We start from the raw sequence: 18,202 nt of genomic DNA on the forward strand, positions 1-18,202 counted from the left end.
GTCTGGCCGATACTCATACAGCCGGTCAAGTGTCCCTTTGGGCTCCCCCGGTGGAAATTGATCTTGTGATAACAAAAATTACACTCCTCACTCCTCTAAGGTAGTTAATTTGTCATGCCGACAATTTTTCCGATGATCACAAGTTTTCTCGCTAAGCTTCGGAAAAGAACTCGGCGCTTCTAATAACAAAAGGGCTATTGTTTATGTTAAATCACCAAAACGGACCCACTACAATAGACCGTTTCTTGATTTTTGGTTAAAACGAAAATTAAGTTTAACTGCTTTTTGAACCAAAACCAGATTTTCTGTTTAATTGTGACATTCCCCAGGCCGTATGCGTTAATTATTCAGGTTAAGGTCGACCTAACTCGTACTTGTAACCATGGGAAAGAAATTTCTATCGTTCAAACGATCTGTTCCTTGAAACTCAGAGAAATAATCAAATGCAAGTTTTCCTTTTTCCGTTTTTCTGTATTTTGGATTAGTCCTTTCTTATTATCCAGATGCAGTTTATTTTGTGACTGACAGATGGATTTGTAAAACATGGTTTTGTAGTGATCACCAAAATGCAAAAACAATAGAAAGTAGGCAGGGAAAAAAGTACTGACTAACATGACAAGAAACGCAAGGAAATTCCACACTTTTTTCCTTACTGAGCCTCGAGCGAAACAAGCCGCGGCCCTTTATGCTTGTTTCCGTGGGTAATCTTGTACACGGCCAAGTACAGAAGGGTAATGTCGACCCGCAGAGTTTTCATATCAGCTGGACGAACTCTGTTTGGTGACCTTCGATGCTATTTGGTACCAAAATCACTGAGCGTGACAGAAAAGATATTGTATTTAAAAGGCCTGAAATAGTTCGCCTGCGCCGCAGACAGAAATTTACCTGTTAACCCGCGGTGGGTTGCGCCTGCGACGTAGGCTAGAAATAAAGCAAGTTACTTTCCTGTACAAACTGGGTGCATTTGTCAAAATCAAGATTATTGAAAAAAAAAAAAAAGGAAGAAGAAAAAATAGTCACCAATTTTAGCGCAGACAGCAAAGTTGATACATTTACATTGTTTTGCGTGCGTGACAACTGTTACGTGACGCCAAATTGCATTGCGTGAATGTCCTATATTTACTAGTTGTCAGACTTGTCAGACTCTGTAATGGCAACTCAACATGGCCACCGCATCATTAACAACAGTTCAGGATCTTGGCAACTTACAAGACCTTTCCAAAAAAGAAAAAACCTTCTTTGTGAATGGTCTGAAAGATAGAAAACTTTTTCCTACACTTCCAGAGCCAGGTAAACACGACTGGCTGTCATCACATTCGGAGACAAAACAGTCGCACAATTCTTGGTGGCAAAGACTACAAACTGCCATTCCGCCATCACGAAAAGACAAAAAAAAGATATGTCTTGTACCTCTAGGCGATGAATGGACGCAGTCTAAAGTGGAAATAGATAAAAACGGGAAGAAAGAGAGTTTCTTGTCGTTGCTTCAGCATTTCGCAGCTGTCTCCTTTACGGGTTTTCAAGTTGATGTCCTCCCGCCGGTGTCGATAGGGAAACTCAAGTGTAAAACGCGAATGAACGGTGGAACACTTCAGTTATACATTCCAGATGTCTATAAATACTTACAAGCTAAATGGCCTCCTGGTGCTTTTTGCGTTGTCGGAATCACAATGATTGATCTCTACCCCAAAGAGAGTTGGAATTTTGTCTTTGGGCAAGCTAACTCCTCAATTGGTGTGGGTGTGTTCAGTTTTGCAAGATACAATCCACTTTTCTACGAGGATGATCCCGAGAAAAGGGTGTCACTCTGTACAAGTACCCTTGTGCTATGGAGGAGTTGCAAGGTATAGCATGCATGAAAAAGAAGAAGTCAAAAGGGGCAGGTCAAAAACGAGGGGTGAGGGATGAGGGTGAACCTAACTGGCACTCTGGTTAGCTGTCTACAGTAAGGCCCCAGTACTGATGATAGTAACACCCCCACCGGTGGGGGTAAGGGGTTACCGAGAAAGGTAAGGGGTACCCCTTGCCTTTCTCGCCACAGTGAATATTCCTAGGAGAAATCTTGACGGGTAGGGGGGGGGGGGGGAGGGGAGGGCGGGGGTAATGTGTTCCAACCATTTTTGAGGGTCACTGGACCCTCACTGTTTCCCTTGAGGCCAGTCATCAAGTGCTTATATGGAAACTGATTGCTATGCAGCAGAGATATAACAGGAAAATCATTGAGTAAAGGCAGTGTTTCATAAGTAAGTTAAGACGGACAAAACTTTAGACAGGAAAGCTTATTGAATGTAAGCTCAAGTTTAACTGTACAACTCTGAACAGCTGAGAAATACATGTATATGAAAGACTTTTTAAAGACTTTTGGAAGCTTCATGATATATGATTGCTGTGACATGAACAAGTTCAACATCGTTATTTTCCATAGAAATTAGAGAAGATTTCCTTCGCAGTTATTGCAGAGGAAATCTTCTCTTTCGTCAGTGTGAAGATGGGAGGTATAAAATCTTAAAATGCCACAGCAGAACAAAAGCTTCAGCTTAGTTATCCTCCTGGGACATCGAAAACTCAAGAGGCAACCAAAATTGTGAAATCTACCATGCTCAGCAGGAAAATTTCAGCCTGAAAATTGTCACTAATCTGACACAAAAATGGGAGTTTGTTCTCTTAGTCCTGATTGTCTGAGAGCTGTTGCTAAAAATTGCTAACAGCGAGTAAAACATCCTCAAATTGAAGGCAAAACCTGAACAGATAATGGCAGTGAAACATTTTGCGGTTTCCTTGCATTTTGTTATCTTCATGTTATGCACATACTCGTTATGGTTCTCAAATGACTGAAAGATTTCTTTACTGGAATAATCATCAATACCAGAAAAGTGGAGAGATCAAAGGTAGCTGCCAGGTCCCACCCCTCTCCTTGACTAAAACAATTAGATTATGAGCTCGGGACTTCTATGAGGTGACAGTTGATGAGGCCTTGATACACCTAATCTGGTTACCTTATAATTTAGAGATACTAACTATGAATGTTTGATTTCTTCAAAGGTGATGGTTCATGAGATTTGTCATTTATTCTGTCTGCAACACTGTGTCTACTTTTCTTGTTCTATGAATGGCAGCAATCACCTAGAGGAGTCAAACAACCGTCCAATGTTTATGTGTCCAGTCTGCCTTCACAAGTTGAAGTCCTGGCTGGGTTTTGATGTGAAACAGAGGTATCAAGCAATGCTGGATTTTTGTACATCAATTAAAGATGAAAACTTTGATGGAAGTTGTCGTTGGTTAGAGAAAGCAATTGACGAACTTTCTTGAGTTTCGTTTATGCCACGTTAACAATTACTATTGCTACTTTTACACCAGTAAACACTAGTACTAAACAGAGGATGTGTTAAGCCAATTAGTCAAAACACAGAGCCTCAAATTTGGAAGCTGCATCCTTAAATTTTCAAAAAAATAATATAATTAAGGTGGCTCTGAACCCTGTAGACAGGTTTCTGCAAAAAATTGTGTCTTGTAATGTTAATGACAGTTTCACAATAAAGAGTGTCTAAAGGGTCACCAATCTGTTTTTTGGTTATAACTAAGGTAAAGCATTAACACTGCTTTTAACAGGTTACACTGTTGCTATAGTAACAGTTTATACCATTGAGATAACCACAACTTGTTCACCAATGACTGGGCATTTACATGATGAAAATATTGTAACATCACTTGATAAAGAGTGGTAGCATTGGTCCCTCAAAGTGTATTACGTACAGTTAATTGCTTGAAAGTACCAGAAACCATTGCCAGTTATATTCAGTGCAATTTAAGTACATTTAAAGATGATTTCCAGTTCGTACTGCGCACTCTTGACAGTTTGATTACATTTTTTGTTTTGTTTCATGTAAGATATCACAAAAAGTAAACATTTCACATGGGGGCGAAGCTTCAGTCAGCTCCTGCATCTCGCCCAGCTAGTCGTGCTTCCGTTTTTGAGTTTATGCTCAAGGGGTTAAGTTTGTTGTTCGTTCTAACCTTGCTCCGAGGGTTTTTTCTCTGGGTTTTCTGGTTCTCCACCCTCCACAAAAGCCAACACTCCAAATTCCAATTCTGCCAGGATAGAGGACCCGCATGAAAACTAGCTAAGGCTGATGCGGCATCCTCTGTTTAATCTCTAAATATTATAATTCTGAGAACTGAGTCTAGCGGTATGCAGGCTAAACAAGTCGTTGTTCATTGCTTACTTCATTATTCTTTACTTTTCTTTGTTTCGTCCAGCGATTTAACTAAAGCCGTTGCCGCGCGAAAGCCGCGCGAAAGCCGCGCGAAGGCTGCGCGAACTTCTGCGCGTGCATCGCGTGTAAACTCTCTCCAGTCCTTTCTCGCAACGTATTCGAATCAAATCAAAGATGGCGGATGGACTTGACGTTTTCTGTGACACTTGTTTTGATCACATTTGATAATCATAATCATGGAAAGTGAAGTTTCGTCCGAGGAAGGCACCATTAAAAGCTCAAAAGGCTTAAGATTGTTCTCCAAATGTTGGAAATTGAAAGGCACAAGACCACGGTAAGTCATCAAAGCTTGTTGAGAAGAAGATTCGATCATGGCGAATTTGAAATAATCTATTTGGGCTGCAAGTAAGATCGTGTACATGTGGAGAGATCGGAGGCCAATTTTCCCTCGTCGTGTGTAAAGGAAGTTTATTCATTCATTCACAGCATCGGTGTGAAGTATTGTACGTTATTTGTAAATTTACATTTTTTTTGCACTTGCCAAATGCAATGTAAGCTTAACGTTTTAGTGCAAGGTGCAGCAGTATTTTTCTTGAGAAAGTGATCAGCTTATTAGGTTTTGCCTATATTTTGTTTAGCAGGATCCCGTTAATTTCGTACAGTGACGCGTTAATTTTATACCGGTCGTTTCCTTCTTGTCCTTCTTGGTAGTCAGGAGATCAAACAGACGTCAGCATCACCCCCAGGGTCTCCCAGGGCAATTACCCCGTGTATTCGACAGGTCGATGCGCCCATGGGGGTTGAAATTTGACATCAGTGGTTGATATTGGGGTGACGTGATAGGAATACAATAAAAATATGTGACTTTATAGCTTTAATGCACCTATTGGGGGAAATTTTGAAAGATGACACGGAAAAAGAAGAGTTAGTTTGGTAATAAGATTTGATTTCAATTAACAGTGCACTTATATTTGTGAGCCATGGAGTGGGTGAGCATTGCTCAAGATATGAAGAATTTGGACATCAGTTGGCCAAACAGGGTTTCCTTGTTGTTTCACATGATCATGGTAAATCTTTGTTTTTAATTTCATATTTTTGTTGTATTATTTAATAAATAAATTTATATACATTGTACAGTGTACAATCATGTAAATGAAATTTGCTGCAGTAATTTAAGCCATCCTGTTTAGTGGATTGGGAAGGGGGGGGGGGGTAGGAAATTAGTGACCTTGGACAAGGGAGGAGACTTATAAAGAACCATTTATTTTTAAGTTCAAAATATCCCCCTTCTATATGGTGTCAAAGAATTATTTAAATTTACAAATTACCTCTCTTAGAGGGATCCTTATGCCATGGGTCAAATTAACAAATAGATTGCATGTTGCAATGCGTCTGTTCAGTAACTGATCACAGAAGACATCAAAAGGTTGTAAGAACATCAGTGTCCAGTATCGCGCTGTGTGCCACTTTTTTGTTCTTACCACATTTTGATGTTATCTGTCCAGATGAATCTATCTGTTTTTTCATATAAATCTACTAGTGTTCTATCACGAATGCCGTTCTCTGATTGGCTACACTACTCACTATCTATTCTGTGATAGATAGTGAGTAGCCGCTTCTTGGTGTTTTCGAAGTGTCTGTGAAGAGGATTAGATAAATTTTTGAACGACTAGTAGATTTATACTAAAACAATTAGATTATGGGCTCTCAATTTCTATGCGTGATAGTTGACTCGGGCTGCGCCCTCGTCAACTGTCACATGATAGAAATCTCGAGCTCTTAATCTAATTGCTTAATATAACAAAGAAACAAAAACAAATGTTTACTTAGAGATCTCATCTATATGCTTGTCCTCAAGTTGATCATAAGTAAGAACCAATCAAAATCTGAGAATAATTTGGCTTTTTAAATTAAATTAAAATTGACCGAGTACATACATGGTTTATAAAATTGTGACATCTAGTAAGTATGTACATTGTAATAGTGGAGCCCCGGTGGCCCAAAGGTTGCCAAGCGGAGCACCATACTCATAAGAACCCATGAATTGCTTTTCTCATGGTCATCATGGCTAGTGGAATTGCTCGTGGGCACATTTGTACAATGACAATGACAATGACAATGTGATGAAGTCGTGCAACATGGCAGCCAATTACTCCAGCTAAAAGGTTGACCAAGTCGTGAAATACAGCCTTGGTTTACAGCAGACATATTTGATATTGGACATCTGTGTTATAGTCAATTGTAACCTGTCAAAACAAGGTATCTGCTGACGGGTGTCACCTGACCATATCGCAGGCTCAAGTTTAAAGCTCAATGAGTTCACATGTTTTTTTTGAAGTTGACTGTTGCCCAGGTACTGGTTTTGAATCACAGGCTCGAGCCAGGTTAACTTATTCTAATCAGGATCTCCACGTTTAGCTTTGGTAAAATCTACATCTGTATATTAAAATTGTAACATCTAGACTGTATGTGTAACGTAATAATTTAAACATAACTGTGAAGCCTGAATCCACAATGTGCTTGTTTTGCAGTGGGTCATGGTAGAAGTGAAGGGGAGAAAGTTCAGATCTCTTCCTTTAAAATCTATGCTGCTGATGTATTGAAACACATTGACGAGGCATCTGTGAACAATGGAGGACTTCCTATCTTTCTTTTTGGTCATTCCATGGCAAGTTTATGTCAACAGTTTTTAGTTTAGAATTTCTTGAAGTCTATGGGTTGATTTTCTGAATAGGCCATTTTCAGTATATTAATATTTCTAGCTTGGCTATGAGGCTTGGGGGAACTTAGTGATGGACATTAATTGAAATATGCATCTCTCGACCTTAATACGATTTCTGTTAATTATTTTCCCCAAGCCTCGGAGCCAATTTTAATACATATCGAAAATGGCCTATTAGACCACATAATTTTCTTTACCAGGTGAAATCCTATCAAGGATCTTCAAGGATCTTCACAAGTATCTTATCAAGTCCTGTTTTTAATAAAGACCCTTGAGGATCCTTGTCAAGAATCTTCAGAATCTTTAAGGTTTGTAAGTTATATTTAATTATCTTAGGATATTTTGCTCCTTGAAAGATCTTGCCAAGATCTTTGAAGAATCATCTTAGAGGATCTATGGCAACCAACTTTAAGATCTTTATAACTGTTTCAACATTTCAGAATCCTTGAAAGATCAATTAGTAAGTCTTTACAGATCTTGTAAGATTGTCAGAGATCCTGTGAGGTTTTTCACCCGGTGTGCTTGAGTTTTGTATGAACTAATTGTTATGCAATGAGGTGAAGCTGAGTTGACATAGAACATGACCCATAGAAAAAGAGGGCAAATTATTAGTCTTTATTAACTAATTGTTGTAGCCTGACTATAAAGAACTGAGAACAGTTCAAAATTGACAATTTTACAGCCGAAGCTAATTTACTAGTGAATAATGTTTCAAGTTTAAAGGACAACGTGCATGTGTCCATATTTTATCAGTGGATTAAATAGCAATGAGAGAATTAATCAGATTCATGGCTTTCCAGGTATCCTGCAGAGTGTCCTTTATGTTTTTTTTTTTTTTCAGGGAGGAACTGTTGCAATCATGTGTGCAATGGAAAGGCCCCACTTTTTCACTGGCATTGTACTTAGTGCACCTGCTATTTTGGCGAATCCGGAGACTGCAACGCGTTTCATGGTAAATCAAATGTCAACTAATAGCAAACTCATTCCGTTCCTTCCACTCCAGGCAGCGTCCAGACTACGCTGGAGAAATTTGAAAACGCAGCTTTATTTCTTCGGTTAGGCCTACCGTCCACACTAATACGTCACGAAAACGGCGCTTTTCCAAAATGCTCTTCAAACCGGAGGAAATTGAAAACGCCGGGTTTTTGTTTACGTGTGGACGGAAAGCACTTTGAAAACGGAAGTTTTCGAAAACGATGGCGTTGCGATAATCGTATGATTTCCCTGACCGAGTTTTCCTCAAACACAGATCTAAAATGACCGGTGATTGGTGCGTTTTGAAATTCCTTTGGCGTGGTGTTGACGGAAGACGTTTGAGTCGTTCTTAGAGTGAAATTTCCGTTTTAAAATTTCTCCGGCGTGGTGTGGACAGAGCCTTAGTGCCAAAGTCAACCAAAAAAAAAAGTGACTGTCGAATTGGACTTTGGAAGGTATTGAAAAATATATACACACTCATGAAATTACTGTGCGATAACCAACGTTTGAATTATCGTTTGTCATTTTATTTACATATCTGAAAGAAAGAACCCGATCTTGCGCAGCAAAAACAATTATACATCGAAAGTACATTGACGTATAGTTCAATGGCGTTCTTGAATTTAAGGATTTTTGTACAAAATTCATTGAAAACCGGGTCAACAAATGAATACTATCATGTACACCAATATAAAACAATGCAAGATCAAAAATTTCTGATTCTAATCGACATGTAACCCAGTATGAATATGCTTGAAAGGTTGTTGTCAACCTGCGTTATCCATTAAATAAATGTCAAGTTGTTTGCCTTTTTACAGATCTTTTTAGGAAAAATAGTATCGCGCGTTGCACCTTCGTATCAAGTTGTTGGATCTGAAAATTCCTCTCTTCTCAGTCGAGACCCTGAGCAGGTAAGACCATCACCAAACGATTATTGGCTTTCCATCAAAAACGAAACTTTTTTTTTATTTTAGTGGAGGCTCGGTGGCCTCATGGTTAGTGCGCTCGCCTCTGGATCGACCGGTCCGGGTTCAAGCCCTGGCCAGGGACATTGTATCGTGTTCTTGGGCAAGACACTTAACTCTCACAGTGCCTCTCTCCACCCAGATGTATAAATGGGTACCGGCGAACTTAATGCTGCCAGGGGTAACCCTTCGATGGACTAGCATCCAATCCTGAGGGGAGGAGAAAGACTCCTAGTCGCTTCGTGCTACGGAAACTAGAGATAAGCTCTCGTCCAGATGGGCCACTTGGCTTGTATGCAGACCCTTCCTTCCTCTTACATTTCTCTCTCGATCCCCCCTATCCCCCCCCCCCCCCCTTCCCGCCTAAACGTTCCCTTTCTCTCGTCTCTCTCCCATTTCTCTCATCGTGAAAGTGGATCGGTCGGGTGGTTCAAAACGAATAAAAAACAGTTCAGGCAAAGAAACGTTGTGTAGTAAACTAATAATTGCAAGCGGGTTCTTTCGTTATCTTTCGTTATTGTCTTATTGGCACTCACAAGGTGTATTTTGAATTGCTGCTATGAGAGATGATTTCTTTGATGTCAGAGTTACTTTGAGATGCATACCGGCCATATTGAACGAACTATTGAATTTGCAAGCGAGTTCACTTTATACTTAGCTGTGAGAAGCTTAAGTTTTGTTATGTTTTGACTGTACATTTGTCTCGTATTTTGATAAGGTTGAAGCGCTGAGCAATGACCCATTAGCGTGGAAGGGAGGTCTTAAAGCCAAGTGGGCAATGGCCATCCATGATGCCATGGAACACATCAAAGAAAATCTGCCCAAAATTGAGTGGCCGTTTCTAGTGCTTCATGGAGATGCAGATCAACTCACGATGGTCGAGGGCTCAAAGATGCTAGAGCAAAAGGCGTCAAGTAAAGATAAAACCATAAAGGTGAGGTGTGCATAGTTCTAATTCTTCACTGGGCGTTCGTCTTGTGCTTATGGGAGAATCTTTGTTTATAACATTTGCTTCATTAGCATAAGCGATATGGTTTCTGATGGAGCTACAAAAACATTAGTTCTGAATATTGAAAGAGCACAGCACGATTAACTGTCCCAAGGAATTTGAGCCCGACGAATTGAATACTTTTTGTCCGACGTGGATTTAAAAACTCAAACTTTTACAAAGAATGTATGAGCTCATTATCGCTTTTACCATCCAGAAATTTAACAGTTTTTGAAAGCCAATTTCCTTGAATATTACACCCAAAGAGCCAAAAATTTCACCAATTACTAAGTTAATCACAAGCTCTTTAAATGCTTGTAGTCAATTCGTGTCTCGCGTGATGCCTTCTCTGCGCAAACATGTATGCTCAATTAATGGGGAAAACATGTAAACATTGACGTCAGCAAAGGTTCGCCTATTAACAAGTGTTTTTTTTTTCTTCTTCTTCTTCTTTTTTTTTTTGACAGATTTATCCAGGTTTTTACCACAAGCTTTTGAATGAGCCAAAAGAAGATGCAGCTCTTGTTATGAGTGATATAATTGCGTGGATAAACCAGAGATTGCCGTCGACAGACGCAAAATAATGTTCATTAAACAACTTACGGGGGTAACGATCTTTTTAGTGGAAAGGTCCTCCAGTTTGATAGCCTGCTACATGTAACATGGCATAAACTGTCCATGTCAACGGTGACATTTTTAAATACTGTGCGCCTAGAACTATGAGGCGTTAAGACATTTTATCTTCAGTTCTTAGGACAACTGTAAAAAGTGAAAACTGCTTAAGTGCTGGAAAATAATTCTACGTAGCATATTTTTAGGTTATAAAATAAGAAAAGGTAATGCCTTTTTTTCTTGTTTAGCTGTAATTTCGTACCCAGATTTCACTCTGTTTAACGCTTGGCCATGGGAGATAAGGGTTCGTTTAGCTGGCCCTTTGTGAGCTGAAAATCGCCGGATACCATTGATAACAAAAAATCAATTGCAGCTATTGTAATCTTTTGTTTTTTTGTTTTTTTTTACATTTTTTTTTTTTCACCTCGTCCCTCTTCGTTTTCAATACCCGCTTGTAAATGGTTCTGTTTCGGTGTTTTTTTTGTAGCATGTCGAGTCAAAATTCACGGCTCACAAAACACATGTAGGTTAAATTATGCTTCTGCCGGCTAACAAGTTTTTTTTTTTTAATTAATCGCTGAACCTAAATGTCGGTTATATTTTACTTGTAATGTCAATTAAACTACCATGCAATACTATCATCAGTTGGAATCATCAAATGTCAGTCAGATCAGGACGTAAAACATTTAACGCCTGCTCTGGGGACTTAAGTTAAAAATGCAAATGTGTCAGCTAACGCGAAAAAATAATATTCTGCTCTGTGTACCTACAAAATATAAAGGAAATAGCTAAGGCTAACACTTGAGAAAATTATGCTCTGTGTGCTTAAGTTAATGGAATGGAAACGGCAAACAACTAGAGTTTGCTTTGCTCAGTTTCTAACGCGTAAACAAAGCGGTTAAGTTCCGCTTAACTTCATGATAATCAAAAACTAGAGTAATTGGAGAGAATCACAAATAACGAATCTAACTTAACTAATAGATGTAATAAAGAAACTCGCCTTACTTAAGAGACACTAAAAAAGCGATTTTTCGGCATGTTCTTTTTCCCAAAAAGGGCGCCAACATTACGACTAAATAACAAATGCTAATATGAACATCAGTAACTTACTACAGGAATGGAAATCTGCAATTAGTATTTGGCGCCAATTTATGGAAATCTGCAATTAGCATTTGGCGCTAATTTATAGAAATCTGTAATTAGTATTTGGCGCCAATTTATGGAAATCTGCAATTAATATTTGGCGCCAGTTTATGGAAATCTGCAATTAGTATTGGGCGCCAGTTTATGGAAATCTGCAATAAGTATTTGGCGCCAATTCTTTTAAGACAGTACTTCATCTAATATGCGAAAGTCAGTTCGGCTGACTTAACCTTTTCAATCTTTTCTAATGTAGACTATTAGGTTTATATCAGTGTCAGTGTTTGAGATTTGATTTGTCGAAGTCCTGATATGGTAGTGTCTCTTAAGGAATGCGAACAGTTCCTTTGCTGGAGGTGTTCTTCGCAGAGTTAGTCAGTCTAACTCCCGGCGTTGCAACCACCTTTGGTTGGCTTGCTCGGCGGTTTGGGCTCTGTCTTGGGTCGTGTTGGTTTAGTTGTTACTTTGGGTTTCCAGGCTTGTACAATTTCTACCATTGCGGCTTTGACGGTGGTCTCAATTTGTGTACACTTTGTTCCTGCTACGATCGGTGAACAATATTGCGCACGAGTGGTCACTGCAAAGAACTTAGTTTTCGGATTCTGCAGATTAATGGTTCCGTCAATTTTTGTCGGCCATGTCATCCCCCATCCATTGTCAATCGAGAGTGAGTATATAAATTTAACCAAGTTGTCATCGATTCCTTGTTCAAGCGTCTTCATCTCGGCGGATTCTCCCAAGCACAAGTTTCCTTGATCATCCAGCAGTTTTAATTCTTCTTTGGAAATCCTGGCAGCTCTGTCCTTTAGAAGGGAGATGAAATAGCGGTACAACGGATATCCCTGCCGATACACTGGAGCATTGCTAAACTCGTACTCTTGCACCAAGTGACCGAAGGCAACCTTCTTGAAAGTGTCCGAGCGCAGACCCGGTATAGTTTGGCTGATGAGAACCGGGGTGCTGAATGATGTTGGCTTGATAGGTTCCACAGCGTTGGATAATTCCATCATCGCAAGAGTGACGGAAAATGCAAGGAACGATGTACTGATTCGCATTATTGTTGGCAAGACTGACAGAACTTTGATCTTTCTTCTTCCTCCTCCAGTTGTAAATGACACACCTTGAACAGAAAACTATGTAATAAATGAAGACACGTTGGTGACGTCATACAAACAAAAGGGACAAACATCCGACCGTCTTTAGTTATAACCTTCTTATTCACTTGAGAAACGCCTCTTCCTGATTGTGTATTGTTATAATATAATATAGCGCCAAACATGAGAGCAGGACTAGCGATAAGCACCGCCCTCGCACTGGTAGACGCGTTGTGCTCCTGGAAATGATCTTAGAGCTTAAATAGCGTCAATCAAAATGAAAAAAAGCAATGTTTGTTAAAATAATTGCATAAATTAATTATCATTTACAAGTGACCTTTGGTAAAAAAAAAATTGTTCTCTCTTCTATGAAAACTGCTTTCGGCGACTTTCTCAGATTACAAGCTGCGCCTTCGCAGGAAAAATAGCTCTCTTGAATCGACGCTTAACGAAAGAAAGTGTAATTAAAATAATAGCTTCCTTGAATAGGTAGCGCATAATATGGAGCGAGAGAGGGACTGGGAGTGATATTTAGCGTTTTTGATCCTGGGGCGAGTGTTCGAGTCATATGATGTAAAAATGTACGAGTAATGGAGCTGCTGCTTAGGTCGTGAAAATGTAAAACTGGAGTAATTCTCTTTTTTTTTTTCCAATTCTCCATAATTCACTTTGTTTTACCCCAAATTTTGCGCAAAACAAAGTCGTGAAATGCTCTTTAATTTTGAGGTTTGCATAGAGCATTTTACAACAGATTATGCGAAATTTGGGGAGCAAATACAGTGAATTATGGGGAATTGGAAAATAGGGAATTGAAGAGAATTACATGTACGAAGCGAATCTTACTTATCTAATTGATCTTGATCTACTAAAGAAATAGCGCCAAAGAAAGAAAGGCGCCAAACTGATGACTCAATAAAAAAAATCCTAAGATGAACTTAAAAGTTCCTTACAACACCCAAGAGGGAGAGAAAACATCAATTAGTAGTTTGCGCCAATGTTTTAAAAATTCCAGGCGGCTACTTAGCTTAGCTAAGACTCGATGCTTTTAAAACAGCTTCTCTTAAATTCTCTCCGTCTTTGCAACCTTTGTTGTCCCTATTAATTTTATTTTCCAAAATTTTCTCCCACTTGTATTCATACATTGGTACTTGTGGCCAAAGCTCACGGTTTAAAGAACACTTTTTACTAGACAACAGTTTTTTCAGCGTCTTGATATGTTTAACCTTTGGTTGCTCCGTTACTCATACATTTTTACATATGACTCGAACAGGGTGAGAATGAACCACTTGCACCTTCAGAGTAGAAAAACGTACTGCACAGATTTCTGCGCATCCCTTGCCCTGCTTGCGGGTTCAGGTGATAATGCAAGCTGCAATGGTTGGGAAGAGCGGCGGATGTAAGGGACTGTAATTATGTACGCGAGGATGTCGCTCGGTTGATTTATTTATACTTGGGCGAGCATGAATTTTTTTCGGCATTTCACTGTTAAGAAAACAAGGCTCTCCCTGCCTGCTGAGAGGCTTGTAATATAATTCAAAAGGACAGAATACCAAACGAAAATCCAAGTAATTCACATAACTAGAGCGGTGCGTACTCGACAAGAATCGCTGACAGTAACGTCAATGTGTGTGAGGGGAGAATTTTCCGATATTCGTAAACATGAAAAAGCCAACAGTTCGCAGTTAAGTGAAAGTCAAATAACCATGGTAACCACCTGTCTATCTGTATTATGGTGCAACACCTTGTAGTGAAAACTACCTGAAGTTGAAAGTAGTTAATATTTACGAGCAGAATAACTGACTGCCTATGATGGAATAGCCTAGAACAAGGATGAACTCATTGGCAGCCAAAAGGGGTTTAGAACTTCTAAACGAAACATTAGATCATTTGTTTGGAGCCTAGCCTAAATACAGGGCCGGGTTGTTCAAAGCCTGATTAAACTAACCCAGGATTAGAGAGAATTTTGATTTCAGTTTTGTAACTTTTCGGTCCAGTTTTCTGTTTATGTTGTTTGTCTTTCAGTTTTGAGTTTGATTCATCTTAAACCATAAGCAGAAAACGATATTTCTATACAAAAAATAAAATATTACTTCTTTTAACTTTTAATCCTGGGTAAGTGCTAACCGGCTTTCGAACAACCCGGGTCAGGTGTTTTTAAAATTGTTCTTTGGGTACGCCCCCGGTGGTGGGACGCCGGATACCACTATGCCGTATTGGTTACATTCTGGTTACATTCTGGTTGTGTCCTTGGATTAAAACGATATCGTTGGACCTTAGCTCTGAGTGCTGTTGACGTCTCTGAAGAATGATTCCCTGCTGTAACAGATTCTGGTACTGATCCCCGCAGCAAGAGAGTTTCCCCAGGTTTTTACAGAAGTGCTTTCCCAGGCCAAAAACTATTATCACACGTGAACAGAGTTTATTGAAGAGTGATACGGTTCGTAGTAAAATAATCCAGAACTCAATTGAAGATTAAAGGCAGGCAATTCACGTAACGAATGCCGAGAAAATCGGTTCGAACTGAAATACGATAATGAAAAAAAGAGAAATCTAAATTTACTAATAGACATAAGCACTTGAACATAATACAAAACAAGACTACTAAACGATTACAAGCAATAATGCGTGGTATAAAGATAAGTCTACTCGTGCTAATAGCATTAAAATAACAAAGGCAATGAAAACTTAAGGTATCTGGGCACGCTCGACCTTCGAATAGTCGATAAGCCCACGATAGCAATCAAAAAGAGAAATAGAGCTAACTTAGCAGGGTAAACGTTACACGTGTCGAAGAACGTTCCGAGCATACTGCGTATACATTAGAGTAATATCTCAGTGAGACACAAATCAAAAAGAAAAAAAGACCTAAATACAGGAAATAGAAGGTTACTCACTTAATTTGGTTATATTAACACACGCACCCAACTTGACTTGACGAAGGAAGACGTAGATCTATAGATAATGGCTGGAGAGCCGGACAGTTGCTATCACGCTAGCGTCTACTCTTGAACTGAACTTATTAGGTGGAAAAACGTGTCCGATGAAAGTAGCGGTTCCTTGCCGTTTGTTGAAGGACGGAAATGCCAGCCTAGGGCTTGGCAACCATAAAGATCATCACTTCACGATAATTTCTTGGCATAAACAACTGTCTTATCCTTAGAAAATTCTAGCGTAATAATAATAATAATAATGACACGTCCCGTAAAAGACATCACGCTTCAAAACCAACAAGGCTCTCTTGCTTGTATATTCAGTGGGTTGCTTATGCATATAGATGCAATATGTAAAAAGTGTTTGTGGAAAAATGTGCCTCGCCTAGAAATTTCTTGTATACTGCGAGAAAATAAAGGGTTCAGAAACCGTCTTTACTTGTTTAATATGTTTTACACGATGGACAAAATTCCCACTATTTTTTCAAACTGGGAGCCTGGCGCACAGCCAAAACTCGCGCATGCTTATTACGTTTTTTTTCCTCTCTAGGCCGAAACTCAGTCCCAGTTTCCCCACCTCAGCTCACTCCTTAATTTAGCATGCGCTATTGATTCAAGGGAGCTTTTTTTTTTTTTCCAGGGAAGGCGCAGCTTATGATCTGAAAAAATCGCGAAAACGTTTTCATAAAAGTAATATGACAACAAAATTTAGTACAAAAGGTAAGTGCTTACATGATAATAAATTTATGCAATTATTTTAACGATCATTGCTTTTTCACGTTGATTGACGCTTTCCGAGTAAGCTCTGCGTTCAATTCATGTCAAGAGGTACAGCGCGTCTACCAGTTTAAGGGCGGTGCCTATCACTAGTCCTGCTGTCATGTTACGCTGTTATGACAGCACTCAATCACGGGGAGGCGTTTCTCAAGTGAATAAGAAGGTTATAACTAATGACGGCTGGATGTCTTTTTTTTTATTTGTATGACGTCAGCAAGGCGTCTTCATTAATCACATAGCTTTCTGTTAAAGGAACAACAACTGGAGGAAGAAGAAGAAAGGTCTAAGTTCTGTGTCTCGCCAACAATAATCAGGTGAATCACTAGAGCGCTCCTTACATTTTCCATCCCTCTTCTGATGATGGAATGTTTCAACTCTGTGAAACATAACCCTATCAAACCAACATCATTCAGCACCCCGGTTCTCTTCAGCCAAACTAAACCGGGTCTGCGCTCGGCCACTTTCAAGAAGGTTGCCTTCGGTCACTTGGTGCAAGAGTACGAATTTAGCCAGTGTTAGCAACGCTCCAGTGTATCGGCAGGGATATCCGTTGTACCGCTATTTCATCTCCCTTCTAAAGGACAGAGCTGCCAGGATTTCCAAAGAAGAATTAAAACTGCTGGATGATGAAGGAAACTTATGCTTGGGAGAATCCGCCGAGATGAAGACGCTTGATCAAGAAATTGATGACAACTTGGTTAAATTTACATACTCACTCTCGATTGACCATGGATCGGGGATGACATGGCCGACAAAAATTGACGGAACCATTAATCTGCAGGATCCGATCACTAAGTTCTTTGCAGTGACCACTCGTGCTCAATATTGTTTACCGATCGTAGCAGGAACAAAGTGTACACAAATTGAGTGCACCGTCAAAACCGCAATGGCAGAAAAAGACTGGAAACCCAAAGTAACAACTCAACCCGGCAACACGACCTAAACCAGAACTCAAGACCGAACCCGAGCCGACGAGCAAGCCAACCAAAGATGGTTGCAACGTCGGCAGTCAGACAGACTGAAGCCGCCAAAAACACTTTCAGCTGCAAAGGAATTGTTTGCATTTCCGAAGAGACACTATCATAGCATGACTTCGACAAGCCAAATCGACATAAACCTAATAATCTAGATTAGTTTAAGAAGACTTAATCTCGAGGTATGCATTCATAAGTTTTGATTCCAACTTAAAAAATTTAAGTCAGCCGAATACAAAGGTGGAAATAAGGTGTAGTACTGTCTTGAATAAAATTGGCGCCAAAAGCAAGGTACTCATGCTCGTCGTAGCAGTTTGTTTTTTTAGTCATAATGTTAGCGTCTTTTTGGGAAAATGAAAGTATACCGAGAAATCGCTTTATCCTATTTGAGACGTGTGATTAATTACCCCAGTTTTACATTAACACGAGGTAAGAAGTAGCTCCATTAGTCGTACATGTTTACATCATATGACTCGAAGAGTGTAAGGCTCAGTTCGCCTTAGACCCCAACACGCTAAACATTAGTCCCAGTTCCTTTCATCCCACATCTTGGCATGCGCTACACCGATTCGAGGGAACTATTGTGAGTTTTTTTTTTTTTTCGAGAAGGCGCTTATGATCTGAGAAAGTCGCCGAAAACATTTTTTATAGAAGGGATAACAACGAATTTAGGTGAAAAGGCCAACGCTTACATTATAATGAATTTATGCAAATATTAATTTTAACGAACATTTCTTTTTCACGTTGATTGACGCTCTTCGAGTAAGCTCTGCGTTCATATCAAGGGAGACAGCGAGTGTAGCAGGTCTAG

The 18,202-nt window shown here is 39.6% G+C and overlaps 3 protein-coding genes and 1 pseudogene across 3 annotated transcripts; 3 read left to right on the top strand and 1 right to left on the bottom strand.

Moving 5' to 3' along the window:
* The first annotated feature begins 1,093 nt into the window (after nucleotides 1–1,093).
* On the top strand, nucleotides 1,094–4,256 carry LOC145502824 (archaemetzincin-2-like). Its single transcript, XM_081482216.1, has 2 exons — nucleotides 1,094–1,844; nucleotides 3,043–4,256. The coding sequence occupies exons 1-2, from the start codon at nucleotides 1,164–1,166 to the stop codon at nucleotides 3,307–3,309; spliced, it is 948 nt and encodes a 315-aa protein (XP_081338342.1). The 5' UTR covers nucleotides 1,094–1,163; the 3' UTR covers nucleotides 3,310–4,256.
* Nucleotides 4,257–4,306: 50 nt separating this feature from the next.
* On the top strand, nucleotides 4,307–10,448 carry LOC145502907 (monoglyceride lipase-like). The gene is made up of 7 exons (XM_081482307.1): nucleotides 4,307–4,548; nucleotides 5,175–5,281; nucleotides 6,746–6,886; nucleotides 7,782–7,888; nucleotides 8,730–8,822; nucleotides 9,595–9,810; nucleotides 10,332–10,448. The coding sequence occupies exons 1-7, from the start codon at nucleotides 4,451–4,453 to the stop codon at nucleotides 10,446–10,448; spliced, it is 879 nt and encodes a 292-aa protein (XP_081338433.1). The 5' UTR covers nucleotides 4,307–4,450.
* A 1,548-nt stretch (nucleotides 10,449–11,996) lies between these two features.
* Nucleotides 11,997–12,806, bottom strand: LOC145502908 (uncharacterized). The gene has a single exon (XM_081482308.1). It carries the CDS (start codon nucleotides 12,669–12,671, stop codon nucleotides 11,997–11,999), a length of 675 nt encoding a protein of 224 aa, XP_081338434.1. The 5' UTR covers nucleotides 12,672–12,806.
* Nucleotides 12,807–16,741: 3,935 nt separating this feature from the next.
* Nucleotides 16,742–17,989, top strand: LOC145503328 (uncharacterized; annotated as a pseudogene).
* The last annotated feature ends 213 nt before the right edge of the window (nucleotides 17,990–18,202 follow it).

This window comes from Orbicella franksi, chromosome 11 (genome assembly GCF_964199315.1).
Source record: "Orbicella franksi chromosome 11, jaOrbFran1.1, whole genome shotgun sequence".
Taxonomy (NCBI): Eukaryota; Metazoa; Cnidaria; class Anthozoa; order Scleractinia; family Merulinidae; genus Orbicella; species Orbicella franksi.

Bases quoted from the DNA above. Each gene is read 5' to 3' on its own strand.
- LOC145502824 (XM_081482216.1), top strand. From the start codon at position 1,164: ATGGCCACCGCATCATTAACAACAGTTCAGGATCTTGGCAACTTACAA. The intron at 1,845-3,042 runs GTATAGCATGCA...ATTTCTTCAAAG, and splicing joins TGCTATGGAGGAGTTGCAAG to GTGATGGTTCATGAGATTTG.
- LOC145502907 (XM_081482307.1), top strand. From the start codon at position 4,451: ATGGAAAGTGAAGTTTCGTCCGAGGAAGGCACCATTAAAAGCTCAAAA. The intron at 5,282-6,745 runs GTAAATCTTTGT...CTTGTTTTGCAG, and splicing joins TGTTGTTTCACATGATCATG to TGGGTCATGGTAGAAGTGAA. The intron at 7,889-8,729 runs GTAAATCAAATG...GCCTTTTTACAG, and splicing joins AGACTGCAACGCGTTTCATG to ATCTTTTTAGGAAAAATAGT.
- LOC145502908 (XM_081482308.1), bottom strand. From the start codon at position 12,671: ATGCGAATCAGTACATCGTTCCTTGCATTTTCCGTCACTCTTGCGATG.